This window comes from Protopterus annectens, chromosome 8.part0, assembly GCF_019279795.1.
Source record: "Protopterus annectens isolate FY-2018-M chromosome 8.part0, PAN1.0, whole genome shotgun sequence".
Classification (NCBI taxonomy): Eukaryota; Metazoa; Chordata; order Ceratodontiformes; family Protopteridae; genus Protopterus; species Protopterus annectens.
The window spans coordinates 385,632,386-385,648,403 of record NC_056741.1 but is presented as its reverse complement, the minus strand read 5'-3'; the positions used below and the strand labels follow the sequence as shown (position 1 = coordinate 385,648,403).

At 37.6% G+C, this 16,018-nt stretch overlaps 1 protein-coding gene across 1 annotated transcript in view; it reads left to right on the top strand.

Annotated features, from left to right (window-relative positions):
* Window positions 1-16,018, top strand: part of MTMR11 (myotubularin related protein 11) — a 1,184,472-nt gene that overhangs the window by 984,335 nt on the left and 184,119 nt on the right. Inside the window, exon 11 of the mRNA XM_044079897.1 lies at window positions 6,665-6,740. Coding sequence (XP_043935832.1) covers window positions 6,665-6,740 — 76 coding nt within the window. The remainder of the gene's footprint in view (window positions 1-6,664; window positions 6,741-16,018) is intronic.

Sequence of the window (16,018 nt, the reverse complement as noted above, 5' to 3'; positions counted from 1 at the left end):
GTAATTGCACTCATTACCTGCCTGCAACAGGAGTTTCGATGGTGGGCAGAAGCCTGTCACCACAACAAGGGTCTGCCATTCAGTCTACCCAAAGCCAGACAGACACTGACAACAGATGCATCAGACTATGCCTGGGGGGACCCATATGGCAGGAAAATGTATTCTGGGCACATGGCCTGCAAACCAGATGCATCTTCACATCAATCAAAAAGAGATGCTAGCTGTTCAAAATGCCCTGACAGCTTTCAAGGACCTCCTTCACCCGGGGCAGATACTGATAAAGACAGACAACACTGCGGTCGTGTAGTACATAAACAAGCAGGGAGGCACACATTCCTACCCCTTCTGCAGACAAGCATTGACGTTATGGGACACAGCATTGAATTTTCAAGTTTACCTGCAAGCACAATTCCTGCCAAGAAAAACAAATTCTCTGGCAGACGAACTAAGCAGAAGCCTCATGGATCCCCACGAATGGAAACTGGATCCACAAGTCTTCAGCATGATAATAAGGAAATGGGGATGCCCAGACATAGATCTGTTTGCTCACCTCACAACTGCCAATTGCAGAGATTTTGCACAAGGATTTACCACAGACAAGCATGGAAAGTGGATGCTCTGTCCTTCAGCTGGAAAAATCTAACAGTATATGCCTGTCCTCCACTGCCTCTCCTTCCCAGGGTACTTCTAAAGGTCAGGCAAGAGAAGCCAGAAATGATACTGATTGCACCAGACTGGCCACGCCAGCACTGGTACCCAATCCTAAAGAGCTTATCTCAAGGTCCAGCATGGATATTGCCTCAAACTTCTCACTTGCTGACCCAACAAAACAATCAGATCCTGCACAGCCAACTCAGGACTTTAAATCTGGCAGCATGGCAGATAATGTAGCCATTCAGAACACTCCCTTTCAAAAGCGGTTTTGGATGTTATCTTGGAGGCCAGGAGACCCAGTACCAGAAAATCTTATGCAGAGAAATGGAAGAGATTCTGTGCTTGGAACCAGGAACAAGGCATTGACATGTGTGTACCAAATATCCCTCAGATTTTACACTACCTGGCTGAGATGCTGAACCAAGGCCTTTCTTTCTCATCAATTAAGATTCATGTCTCTGCCATTTCAGCCCATTACAATGCGGAACCACCTATCTTTTCTCATCCTTTAATAAGGCAGTACCCCAGAGGGGCCAAAAACATTAGGCCTCCAAGGAGAGCACCAATTCCGGCTTGGGACCTCAATTATGTTTTGGAAAAACTCACACTGCCTCCTTTTGAGCCAGCATCAACAGCAGATATAAAATTCTTATCCTGGAAAACAGCTCTGCTCCTAGCAATAACCTCTGAAAGGCAAGTCTCGGAGTTACAAGCACCTTTCATCATTTTTTATCCAGACAGGGTTAATCTGAGGACAAACCCTACATTTATGCCTAAGGTGGTGTCCAGTGTGGCCCTCAACCAAACCATTCACTTGCCTACCTTTTATCCAAATCCACAGAACAAGGGTGAGAAAATTCTGCATTCTTTGGACATACACAGGCAGCTATGTTTCTACTTGGACAGAACTAAAGCTTTCAGAAAGACAGAGCAACTTTTAGTGTCATATGCTGCGGGATTACAAGGAAAGGCTATCTCAAAACAGACTTTTTCTAAATGGATAGGCCATTGCATCCGTTTCTGCTCTCAACATGGTAAATCAGTGCCCAAGGGCATTAGGCCTCATTCCACCAGAGCAGCAGCCACTTCAGCAGCCTTCCTCAGGGGAGTACCAATCAAAGATATCTTAGAGGCTGCAACCTGGAGTTCAGTGCACACCTTCACAAAGCACTACCACTTACCTCTTTAAGTCCAGAGCAGGCTTTGCCACTGCAGTCCTGCAGGGCCTCATAGCCTCTCCTAATCCTATTTAGCCCAGCCACCCATCCTCAGCTTTGGGATTCAACTCAAAAGTAATGACTGCAACAGTGAAACACGATGAACATAGTACAGTTGTGTACCTACCATAAATGTAGATGTTCGAGTGTATTTATTGTTGCAGTCCAGGTTACCCTCCCACCACCCCCCTTTTCTTTGCTGGGACTTATCTGCACTTATCTATCCTATACAACCTATTTGGTGTATTTGCTTATAGATGAAGGAAATGTTATTTTTGTGCATGCATTTTTATTGGCATATTTTTCAGCCTACCAATTTGGTAGCACCTGACATCTGGGGCAAGAAAAACAAGAAAATGGCGTTGGCTGCATCTTTTATACCGCTGGCGCACTGACGTCAGGGAAGAGGCGACAGCAACCGACACCGGACCTAGACTTTGGAATTCTGGCCGATTGACGGTAGCCTGCCAGCAGGATAACCCAAGAGTAATGACTGCAACAGTGAATACACTCGAACATCTACATTTACGGTAGGTACACAACTGTACTTTTTGCTTAAAAAGCTTGTTCTGAAACAAAAATATGTTGTTCTTCAACATTAAACTAAGCAATTCACATATACAATCGATGTCTGTCTGAGTATATTGGTAATGTTCAGTTAAGTACTCGCTTATTTGTTGAGTATCTATGCTGTTTGGTATTACAGTGGATAGGGAGACCACGTCCATAGTGACAGTGACATTCCTTTAAGTCCTTATCTATGGACCATTGTGCTAGTTGTCTCAAGAAATCTGAAGTGTCCTTGATGATGGTATCCATTGCCAACAGATTTTTTTTTAAAATATGTTTGTTTTTGTCATTGTTCTGTCTTGGAGCTTATCTCCCCGGGCCTCTACTGAAAATGGGCATGTATCCAGTTAGACTCACCCTGTAAACAAATGTTAAATAAATAAATAAATAAAATATATAGTCAAGATGTTTAGAAATTGGTTCTGTGACCCACCCTCTTGCCGAAACTATTGTCCTAAAAAGGGGGGAGGGGTTAGTAAGCAATTTATGAATTTTTGGTATTCCATAGATAGTAAGCGTTTTAGATGATAAAACAATTAAATATTGGTGTAGTTCAGAATTAATGATCTCTGATGTGTGCAAGTTTGAAAGTTGCTGATTAACTTGTTTGATGGTGTCATACACATCCTTGTAGTTAATAACCATGTATTCATGTGTATTCAGTAGCTTAAACATAGAATCAAAGTAAAATCAACTGTCCATGACCACAATACCTCCGCCCTTGTCGGTGCCTTTAATAACAATGTTTTTATTATGCGAAATCTCATCTAGGACTCGTGCATGTTCAGGTTTTAAATTAAAAAAAATTGGAGGTATTCGTATTGATGTTTCCATTTCTGTTTTTAAAGCCAGATGAATATAGCTCGAAAATATCTCCTTTTTTACTAGTTTCTCAAATGTTAAAAGCAAAGGATGTTATAAAGTACAAAAGTACTATTTCTTTTTGGCATATTTTGTTCAATCTGTTGATTTCCAAACATAACTTTTAAGTTTAAATTCCTTATGAAGTATCTGCGCCCAATTAATGTTTGTGATATGTCAGTATAAGAGGCAGGTGTATATAAGACGGGCCTTTTGATAAAACAAAATCTTTATCTGCACTTAAAATGTAAGAGGAAAGGATTAATTAGTGATTTATTTCTTTCCTTGTTCGGCTCAATGGTCCGTTTTGTTTTGATTCTTACATAGATCCTGTCTCCTCAGCTTCCTTGTTGCTAACTGTAGTAGATTCTCCGTTAACAGGGAAAAATCCAGAGGATCAAAAGCCCTTACGTTGTTAGCATCCACAAATGCTGGTTCACACTTGTTCGATAGCTATAGCTTCTTGTTCTACCATAGAGTCAGATACTCCGTGTGTTGATCAAGTGATCAGTTGAGTGTTCCTACTAGGCCAAGTGAAAACATGGCCATTTTTAAAATCTTCTATGTTATGCTCAAGTTTTCTTCTTTAATCTCAATAAGTTGCTTTTCGAAGGAGAGAATTTTATCCAAAGATTCTTATAATAAATAGGAGTGTGCAATAAGAGCAATGTCAGACACTAATTCAGTGTATAGAGTTTCAACATCACTATGTAGTGCAGCTTCTATGGGATTAAAATAGGCATTTGTGAGTTCCATGTACCTAAATGAGCATGTTAGATTCATGAGCTGCCATCTTCTGATCCAGATATTAATCCCTATGAGCAGACATCTTTAGAATTCTGAGCCCTCTAGTTACGATTTTCTTCTACAGGTATATATTGAAACTTAGTTGTTGCTGTTGTAGTCACTTGAACATCATCATGGTTGATTCAGACACCTTCATTTTATTTTTTTATTCAGCCAAAAGATTTGTAGTTTGTCCATCATTTGATGTAGTAGTATCCAAGTCAGCAAGTAGTGGATTAGGTGATATATTTAGTAGGTCCGCAACAGATATTGAAGTGCACACTGGAGCATTACTGGTAGAGGGAAGACCAAGCCTGTTCATGTCCACCAAACCAGCAGATAAAAGTAAAACTTAGGTACCTGTGATAAATCCAGCAGCCACAAAACTAAATCCATTGATTAACAAAAGAGTAGTTGCTCGAGCCAGGGAATTTTTTCTCAGATCCTGTGGGAAATGTAATGCCTCTAATATTATATATTTAGCCAAATGTACTCCGTGTCCATCATATTATGTTCAGAATTCTAAAGATGCCTACTTATAGGGATAAATATGCAGATCTGCTTAGAAGATGGCAGCTCATGAAGCAGCTGCTCATTTAGGTACATGGAACTCATGAATGCCTATTTTGATTCCATAGAAGCTGCACTACATAATGGTGATGAAATTCTATACACTGAATTACTGTCTGACATTTCTCTTAATGCACACTCTTACTTAAACATGACATAGAAGATTTTAAAAATGGCCCGTGCAACTGATGAACTGGAATTACTAATATAGAATTAAATACCTTAGCTAAAGTAGATAGAGACTATTGAAATGAACTTAAAATCAAATCAAGAAACAAAAACACCTTTGTTTCTCTATATAATGAAACTACTACAATACAACTGTAATTTAAAAGATCATAGGAAACAGCAACTTTTGAATTCTTAGATCATTATCACTTAGCTGAACTGGCCTGGAGCTGTCTAAATGCAAAGGCAAGTCCTGAATTAGCCTGGCATACACTTCGAACATAAGAATGAAACTAAGGTTTAATACCAAAAGTTAGACCACTTAAACAGCAAAATTCAATGCAACTATGCACTGGAATTACTAATATAGACTTAAAAACTTTAGCTAAATTAGATACAGACTTAAATTTAAAATCAGATCAAGAAATGAAAACACTCTTAACATTACAGGAAAATATCAGCTCTAAATTAACAAAACTCAGAAATGTCTGCACCTAAAAACAGTATTCCACTTGCTGCAAAGAATCAAGTCTGTTGATCATAACTTCATTTGGTTGTGTTCTCAAAATGGATTTTATGAATTTCCCCTAGAACTTCACTCTTGAGCTGAATTGCTTGAACTCCATTTCTTGAACATGCAAACTAGATAAAGCCAGTGACCTAAATAAACACAATCCTTTCTGTATTGTTTTGTGCAATGGCTACATTTTAAAATTTCTTTCTACCTTCCTTAAGTATTGTTGCAGGAATTTAATGTTTACTGCTGTGAATGAGCTGCATTTTCCCACAGTTCTCATTCTTGTTTTTTAGGTTAATTTTCCTTTCGTTAAAGGCTTAAAGGGTCGCTTCAGTTTCTCTAACTCTTGCTTCTTAAAAATGAAAAGCTGTAAATACAATCTATTCCTTTGTTATAGTTAATTTTAATTTATTTGTTTTGCATTTGTTTACTTGGAAGGTCCATCTGGGTACCCCTTTTCAGCAGAGGCCCATAGAGAAAAGCTCCAGCAACAAAAACAAAACATTGTTTGCAGGGCATGTAGTTAGACAGATGTACCAGTGCTACAGTTGTGTGTATTCGTGAAATTGTTTACTCTTATCTCCTGTCTTTAACCAAAGCTTAGTTCGTGAAAAATGTAGTTAGTTCAAGAAAGCAATTCAGAATGATAAAGTGTCAGTAAACTTAACTCACAATTAAGCACTCCTATTAGTCCAAAAGCTTGAGTAATTGTAAAACATTTGTAAGTACAATAAAAAAATAGTCAAACCAGCGTAGCAGGGCTGCCAGAACACGAACAAAAAATAGTTCCAGATAGGTAAATAAGGTCAAATAAACCCAACGACTCAAAGGTATACGAAGAACTTTCTTTATTCAACCACGGTAAGCACTTTCACTTCGGAGCTTCATCAGACCACAATGTGCTCGAGCAACTGCTTGAGCAGTTTTTGGTTGGTATACAATAAAAAAAATGTTACATCATTTCTGTGTTCCATTGTTTTTGTGTTTAGAGAAGTAGATTAGCATAGCATTTCTTTCGTTTTTTTATAACTCACAGTACTAATTTTGAAAATTAATGGAATATTTGTATACTTGCTCTAAACAAATGTAAATACATGGGGAAATAAAGTATCCTATAGCTAATTTTCTTAAGTGCACGGTGCTACAAAAAAGCAATTTTAGACTCTTGAAGTATTGCATTTTACTGTATCTCTGAATGCTGTAACAAGTCTTGGTTCCTCCCTGCTTCACGAGTATTAACAGTTTTCTGTAGCACCTCTATAGCACCAAAAATAAAGCAGCGGTGACCCTTTAATATGTCTGTATTTTTTTTTTGTTACAGTTGAATCTTCTGTTGCAGAGTCAGATGAAAAGTGGCTTTCTACCCTGGAAAACACCCACTGGTTAGAATATGTTAGGTGAGAATGAACTTAATTTGTGTTCCCTACTCTTCTGTCAAAGATGTAGTCCTTATCTCTGTCCTTAGAAGCAGATAATATTTAAAAAAAACAGGGTGGATAACATTTAGTTGCCTAGAGGTATTTATGGAGCATATTTTTCTACTGTATGCTAGAGGTGGAACTGTACTGTGTGAACAACATGACTTCTTAGAGATTTCTGCTAGCTGAGGGTTTGAATCTCTCTATCTTAATGGCTAGGTAGTTGTGATCTGAATTAAGACGTCAATTTTCCTGGCAAAGATTCTTTCAGTCTTGGTTCAAAAGCTGTATAGAAGCAGACTAGCAGACAAAATATCAAATTACTTTGTTGAATCCTTTACTTATTTTTCCTGTATGACTTTTCTTGTCCTACCTAACAGTCATCGATCAACCCCAGTGAAGACAAGTGTGTGCTAGGGAGCTGTTATACAGGCAGCCATGGCAATGTTTTTGCCCTTGCCATCTTTCCTGCAATAAGGGCATTTGTCATCCCTAACTCCTCCCCTGTTGGCTGACTTATGCACCCATCACCATAAGAACATCCTGCACATTCTCCCTATATGTACATGTTTCTAAAAAAACACTCCTGTGAGGGCTGTCATCACTGGTTTGGAATTGCAAAGCACACATCTCCCAGTCATGCAGTTACATGTAAATTTTCACTTAGGAGCAGGATGGACTGACTGACCTAACTGTGACCACAGTCTCCCTCCATCAGGATGCATGAGCTGGTGTACAGCACTCACTCTGTTACTCTCCTACCTAGCTGTTCCAGTGCCCCTAAATATACTCCAACTGAAGATGTACGGGTTGCTGGGGCTTTGTCTCTCTCTCTGTCTCTCTCTCTTGCCATGGACCTGGATTGTCTCCATCCTATATTTCCACTGGTCTTTTCCAAAAGGAGTAAAGCAACAAAGAATGAACCTCAAAGATGAATCCAAACCTTTGGCAGATATATGGTGTACTAGGACACTGTGGCTTAAGAATCTATTTTCTTTTGGAGAAATTTCATTTGTAAACTGTGGAACAAGCTAACACTAGAGGAAGAGACATGGGGGTGATTGAAGAGTTATGAATATGAGTAAAGTAATAAATGTGTATATGTGTACATAGCTTACTCTTGCTTGTTTTACATTCCCTGTTTGTTGTAACTTGGCTAAAAACAGTAGCAATTCTGTATTGTACATTGTGATGCTTTCTTAGTACAAGAAATCATATTTATTGTGTAACTGCAAACTGAAGTTAGTGATTGTGATGTGTAGGGTTACTGTGGAATGTTTTTATGGGAAGAATTCTTAAGACAATGGTTAGGGTGCCAGCACAGGTGAAAGAGGTGTGAAAACAACTACAGCTTTCAAGTTATGACTACAAAAGATTAAAAAAAATATATAATCTTATGCTTTTCAGGTGATAGCTGCAGTGATATGAATATTATAGTTGAAAAAATGTTGTTGATGGAAAGCATTGCTTTACAGGTACATGAACTACACAGTTGATGTTTTCTTCTGTATATTATCTATGTTTCATTTCTTTCATCTCCTAGACAAAAATGTCATTTCTTGTCTCCTACTGACTTGTTTCATTGCATTCCTTGAATAGGAGGACATGGGGGTGGGGTTTAGAAGGTAAGAATGAGGTATTGTGGGAGGTCAAATAGTTTGCATACTCCCCATCACTCAACAATTTAGCAACCTGTTTTGTATGTCACTGTAGTTAAAAGTGCAATACTTGCCTATGGTATGTGACTTTGTGTGGGGAAACATACTGTTTATAGCAGCTTTGAAAAATGGGCCTCTGACTGTTGAAACAGGAAGGTTACAAGATAGTTTGCTTTTGTCAGGGCTGCCTGAGTCACACATTAACTAAATTTTTGAGTCAGAGAAGAGAAAAAAATCAGTTTTACTTTTGTTTTACATTTTTGTTTTTTTCTCAGAGATCATTATTTTTTTGTAAATCATCTTCATTGAATTATCACTTATGACTTGCATTTATATAAGTGAAAACAAAACACATCGACATATTCTCAATTACAAACATCACATATAATCTTCTGTACAGTCATTGTCAATCCAACATTACATAGCTCACTCAATTCCTGCTTTTCATTAAACATTCCTTCTACAAAACATTATTCTGTATGTATTGTTACCAAAGTTCCCATCTTTGTCATTTACTCCTACCCTTTTCTAAAGATCTCACCTCCAGTTTTTTATCTCTGTTACTGTTATCTCAACTGCAAATGCAGTTAGTTTAGACTTAGATTTCCATTTTCTAGTAATTGCTTTTTTGGCAGCTAGCAGAGTTAAACTTAGCAAGGGGTTACTATGTCTAGCAATTCAGATTCTGTATCCCAGTTAAAAAATGATGCTCCAACTGAAGTATGTGTTGCTATCAGGGCTTTGTCTGTGTATTGCCATGGACCTGGGCTGTGGCCATCCTATATTTCTATTGGATTTTCAGAAAGGAGTAAACAACAAAGAATGACCCTTGAAGATGAATCCAAGCCTTGGCAGATGTATGGTATACTAGAACACTGTGACACCAGAATCTTTTTGCGTTAGTTACACCAACTTGCTCACCCAGTATTTCTGACAAAGTAGTCTGCAGGGAATTTTCAAAACCTTCCATATCATTAGGCTGTCAAAAATATATTCCCAATGACATCTTTCTTCATCATCACATCTCCAACATTTGCAATCCATCTCAGGAAAAATTCTTTGAAGTCTGCTTGGGGTATAAAAATATCTTTGCAAACACTTCCTAAATCTTCTAGACTTTGTTACATATTTGTGAGCCACACATATATCCTCACATTGTTTCATTGAGAGTTGCTTATCCAATCTCTCTAACCTCCTCTGATTTATTCCTATAGTTATCATGCAATAGTTTATATGCCCTACTAAATATCCCTTTTTAACAGCAGATTCTGCTCTTGATTCAACTAAAAACTCTACCAGTGCTGATCTTTCATTTAGGCTTTCTGTTTCTCTTTGCCTATATTCTGATCAGTCACTGATAGGGAAGGCAGTCTGTAGCCTGCAGTCCAAATATATTCTAGGACTCTTCTTTCAGCTACCTTTCCCTGCCTAACTATTTGCTCCCAATAAATTGGTTCCTTTGACAGTTTTGTTCATTAAATTCCTTACCCTTCTTGCCTAGTCTCTAAACTCCTAATTGTAGTCATACCTATCTGCACACTCCCCTTTTTCCATTCCCATGTTAGGTTAGTTTTTGGAGTACTTTTTGTTGTTATATTCTCTATGGCTATTGTTATTCTCCTTAAGAATCTGCATTCAAAATCCCATTCTGTCCTTATTTCTTCAGATCCCCCCTGATCATCCCTTTCCACTTTGAATTATAGCTTTCTGCTTGTGTTGTGTACAGGAGCCTTAACTTTGTAGCTGTAAAATATCCCTTCAAATCAGATAATTTCAGTCCATCTTGTTCTATTGGATGGATCAGCTTATCCCACATGACCCTTGCCTCCTTCTCCTCCCAGATAAAATCCTTCAACTCGTTATTAATTGCTATCCACAACTTCTCCTTTGGTTGATAAAAATATGCGTGACTTGTGTATAAAACTAAAGTGACTGAAAACATTTTCTCTGTTTATATCTTACTATTCATATGTGTAAAGAAGAGCTTGCAGTTCCTCTCTTCTTGTATTATCTTTTATTTAGTCTCTTCCCACATATCTTTGGTTGCCATAAAAATGGGTACTGCTGAACCAATTCATGTATGGTACATAGTTTACAGCTCTAGCATGTGTTTTATCTTCAGTAATGTTACATCCCAGCAAGGCTTGAAACTGTTTAAGAATGTTCCATAACACTTAAATATCCTTTTCTGGTTTAATCAGGTACAAAATAATGGCATCCATAAATAAAGCCAACTTTTATTGATTCTTACACCACTTATATTCTTGAATTTGTATGTCCCTTATTTTCTTTGTCAGTGGTTCTAAATGTAGAACAAATAAAGGAGGAAAGAGGGCACCCCTGTCTGCTTCCTGCATTCAGACAGAACGAGAGAAAACCCTCAATTTAATTTTCACCTCCGATTCCTCATGTAGCCTCCTAATTAACCTTATTATTGTGTCAGGGAATGCAAATGCTTCTATTGCTCTACTCATAAAATCCAAGCTTAGTCTGTTAAATGTTTTCTGTGCATCAAAACACACCAACAATAGTGGTGTTTTCTTACATTTTGCTATCCTGTGGATCATCATTGTTCTGTTAATGTTTTCAAATGTTTGCCTCCTCTCCACAAAACCACATTGATCCATATCTGTCAATTTTGGCAACACATTTGCCATTCTTTTAGCCATTAGAGACATGAACACTTTATAATCATGATTTAGAATCAAAATGGGTCTATATGAAGCTGGATTTGAGGGGTCTTTACTATCTTTAGGTTTTACAACCACCACAGCCATCTTCCAGGATGTTGGTGCTTCACCTCCTTTTAAAATACTGTTGAACAAAACCTTTTAGATCTTTATCACTTTCTTCCCTCCTAGCTTCCAAACTTTCACAAGAGTGCCATCTGTTCATGGAGACTTTCCTGTAGATTAGCTATATATTGCCATTTTTTCTCATCTCCTCCTATCCTGTTAATAATTGAGCCTTATCTACATCTAGCCTTTGGCATATTTAATTCTTCCATAAATATTTACATTTGTGCTTTTTCTTGAATTCCACATTTCTCTGCTTTTATACAGATTTTCTTAAAATTTCCTAAATATTTCTAATACCTCTACAGGATCTCTGATTATTTTCCTTGTTATAGGCTTCCCAAGTCTGATAACAACCCTTTCTACTTTCTGTTGCCTGAGGAGTTGCACTAAAAGTTTCTGTCTTCTGCAGTTATTGTCAAAAAACAGTTGCTTAACAGCAGTCTTTCTAAACTCATGCATATTATCCGGGTAGTCCCTTATTTTCTTTTAAGCACTCTGCAGTTCCCCATTCTTTTTGTTCTATGAGATTCCCCTAATTCTCCAGTACTTTGTCAATCCCACTAAATAATTCTTGTTACTTCTTAAGTATATCCTTTTCTTATATTTCTACCCTATTTATAAATTCCACTTTGATTTTATTCTGTTTCCTGGATTTATCTTCTGAAGAAGTTTCTATCTTCCCTGTTAACTCTCAGATAATTTCTACTGTCCATTCCCCTGCATTTTTATCTTGGTTATTATTAGCACGTGATCTGAAACCGTTACTGGATGTGTATCGGAACGTTCAAGTAAATGCATGTATACCTGTGAAATATAAATTCTGTCTGGCCTAACCCATTTGTTCTATCTTGGGGAAAAATATATGAATTCTGTTCGAGTTCCAACTACTGAATTCACATCTTCCATACCAAACATTTTCATAAATTTCTTCAAAAATCTAACCTCTTTTATTATTTTTTCTCTTTAAGCCCCTCCTCCCATACATCCTCACTGTTGTAAATCAAATTGCAGTCCCCACCTATAAGTAATATTCCCTGTTGAAAGCTGATTATTTCTCCCAGAAGTTGTAAACTATGTTGTAGCCAGCTTTAGGTGGAATTGAAATACATGCCCACGTAATTCTCCTCCTTTGCCAGTAGCCCCTTACTACCACATATCTGCCATTATTTTTTTTTCTCTTCTCTCACCATTGGCGATCCTGTAGTAGTATAATTACTCCCCTTTACCTTTGTCCCAGATATTCCACTGAATAACCATCCTGAAATCCTTTCTTTATCAAATTCACATTCTCATTTTTTTCCAAATATATCTCTTGTAGCATAGCTATTTGCACTCTGCATTTTTAATATAGTTCAGTTCTTTCTTTTTTGTGTGTACACCTGAGGGACCATTCATTTTACAAGATAATATGAAACAATTGCCATTTTGATGAGAAGTTGTTGTTTTCACCTGGTATTTGGCATCTCTGTTTCTCATGGACACAGGCAGCCAGTAAATGGATCATCTCCCAAGCTCCTGCTTACATTATCAAGAGTACCAGAACCTGTGAGAGATTGGGATGCATGGTTAAGCTTAAAAAGGGCCTTGTGGTTGTTACCATAGTAAACACCTATGAACGTATGTATAGCAGTTTCTTTCTATCTGTTTTCAGCTTTTGTGTAACATACATGCATTAATGTTTTTCAGCTTGATGTTTTATACTGGTGTTTCTTGTCATGTCCATCTAAATGTATGTCACATCTTAACAAGACTTTTTGTTGTAATGACAACCCTGAAACAAAAGAGCAAACACCCACCAGAATGCCCCCATAACCCATTAATGTCATACAAACACACAGATATGTGTACATCTTCAAGGGGCATATTGCAGACTGCACTTCTACTTACACAAAGTACTGGCTGTTTTATTCTTATTGTTATTCCTCTCCTGGATGGAGAAAACAACATGAATGCTTTCAGAAATCATTAACTTTTAGCCTTAAAGAAGTATTGCCCTGTTGTCAGATTGTCTCCATAGAAACATAAGATTTAGACACATACAGTGAATATAAAAAGTTTACACATCCCTGTTAAAATGCCAGGTTTTTGTAATATAAAAAAATGAGACAACAATAAATCATTTCAAAACTTTTCCCACCTTTAATGTGACCTATAAACATGTACAATTCAGTTGAAAAACAAACAAATCTGTTAGGGGAAAAATATAAAAAACAAAAAAAGTACAATAAGCTTGTTGCATAAGTGTGCACACCCTTAAACTAATACTTTGTTGAAGCACCTTTTGATTTAATTATGGCATTCAGTCTTCTTGGGTAGGAGTCTGTCAGCATGGTACATCTTGACTTGGCAATATTTGCCCACTCTGCCTTGCAAAAGCGCTCCAAATCTGTCAGATTGCAAGGGCATCTCTTGTGCACAGCCCTCTTCAGGACACCCCACAGATTTTCTGTTGGATTTAGGTCCGTGCTCTGGCTGGGCCATTCCAATACTTTAATTTTCTTCTGGCGAAGCCATTCTTTCTTTGATTTGGATGTATGCTTGGGGTCATTGTCATGTTGAAAGGTGAAATTCCCCTTCATCTTCAGCTTTCTAGCAGAGGCCTGAAGGTTTTTGGCCAAAAGTGACTGATATTTGGAACTGTTCATAATTCCCTTCACCTTGACTAAAGCCCCAGTTTCAGCTGAAGAAAAGCAACCCCAAAGCATGATACTGCCACCACCATGCTTCACCATGGGGATGGTGTTCTTTTGGTGATGCGAAGTGTTGTTTTTGTGCCAAATGTACCCTCTGGAATTTTGGCCAAAAAAGTTCAACCTTGGTCTCATCAGACCATAACACATTTTCCCACATGCTTTCGGGAGTCTTGATGTATTGTTTTGCAAATTTTATCTGGGCTTGGATGTTTTTCTGTGTAAGAAGAGGCTTCCATCTTGCAACCCTACTCCATAGTCCAGACATATGGAGAATATCAGGAGGTTGTTGTCACATGTAGTACACAACCAGTACTTGCCAGAAATTCCTTCAGTATTGTTGTAGGTCTCTTGGCAGCCTCCCTGACCAATTTTGTCTTGTCATCAATTTTGGAGGGACGTCCATTTCTTTGCAACATCACTGTTCCATATTTTCTCCACGTTTTGATGACTGTCTTTACTGTGTTCCATGTTATATCCAATGCTGTGGAAATTCTTTGTACCCTTCTCCTGACTGATACATTTCAACAATGAGATTCCTTTGATGCTTTGTAAGTTGTCTGCGAACCATGACTTTTGCTGTAGCAGGCAACTGAGTAAATGTCAGGAAAATCCTACTAGGACAGCTGAACTTTAGGGTTAATCAGAGTCTCTTTAATTGCTGGCAGGTGTGTACCCAAGAAGACTGAATACTAATTAAATCAAAAGGTGCTTCAACAAAGTATTAGTTTAAGGGTGTGCACACTTATGCAACCAGCTTATTGTACGTTTTCTATTTTTTATATTTTTTCCCTAAAATATTTGTTTTTCAATTGAATTATACTGGTTATAGGTGACATTAAAGGTGGGGAAAGTTTTGAATTTATTTATTGTGGTCTCGTTTTTTTTTTATATCACAAAAACCTGACATTTTAACAGGGGTATGTACACTTTTTATATCCACTGTAGTTGCCTTCACCTACAAGCTTTTCTGCCAGGGGCCTTAATCCAATCATTCCACTATACAAAAGTAAGAAAAAGCATATCAACTTTACTTATATCATGATCTGTACAGTTTAATACACCATCCCTGATTTCAACAGCCCAAAATTACAGCCTATTATCTTAAGCATGCTTTTGTCCAGGCTTTCTTCTCGTTTTACATTGCAGTGCCTGTATTACTTAAAACTAAAATAGAAAGAAAGTAGAACAAAAAAGGGGGCACCTGTTTACTTTAGTATCAAAATAACACACAAAAAACTGAGAATACTTTACTTTATAGCATGCAGTTATGCCATGAAATGTTTCATAAAATACTGTTAAAAGCAAAAAATTATTTTACTTACAGTTATCCGTTTGCCTTCTCTTTCCTTCCTGTTAATGTTCTTCCAGCCATTAATGTCCTGAAATAGGGTGAATGCTTTGGAGTCCCACCTACAAGTTTAACAAAGTCCAGTATTTCCATTTCTTTTCTTGTTCAGCCATATTTCACAAATGAGTGTTGCTTTGTTATCCCACATTTATTCATTAATTTCTGAGTTTCTGGTTTTCTTCCTATTGATCTCCATCTCCTAACTTCGGCCTCTGGTTCATTCCCAACTTACTCCCAGATGTTCTAGTCAACTCCTGTGCTTTTCTCTGTCTCACAAGCATTTTCCTTTGTAACATTTGAAAAGGTTTCACTGGAAAAGTTTCTTTATGGGCTTTATTATCAGAAGAGTAAGAAGCGGAGTCCCTTGCTGTTTGATAGCTTACTTTTTGTTGGAAAATCTTTTCTATTTACTCCCTTGCCTGCTGTGCATCAGAAAATTATTTTGATCCACTAGGAAAAATATTTTGAAGGTAACTGGATATAGCTGCCTAAGTCTTTCACTTTGCCTCAAGACATTCCCTCATTGCTGGAATAAATTTGCTTCTCTTCTGCTTGGTGTACCGTGATTAATCATTTTTCCACAAACACTCTGCTGTCTCCAGCTTTTAATACTTTGCCCTTCTGCCACAGTTTTGTCAGGATAAACTCTTTCTGCTGTTAGTATTGCATCTCTACTAATGTAGATCGTGGCTGCTTTCTCCCGGCCCAGTTTGAATCATACACACACAATGTGCATTTCACTTAACAGCTCCAGTCCAGT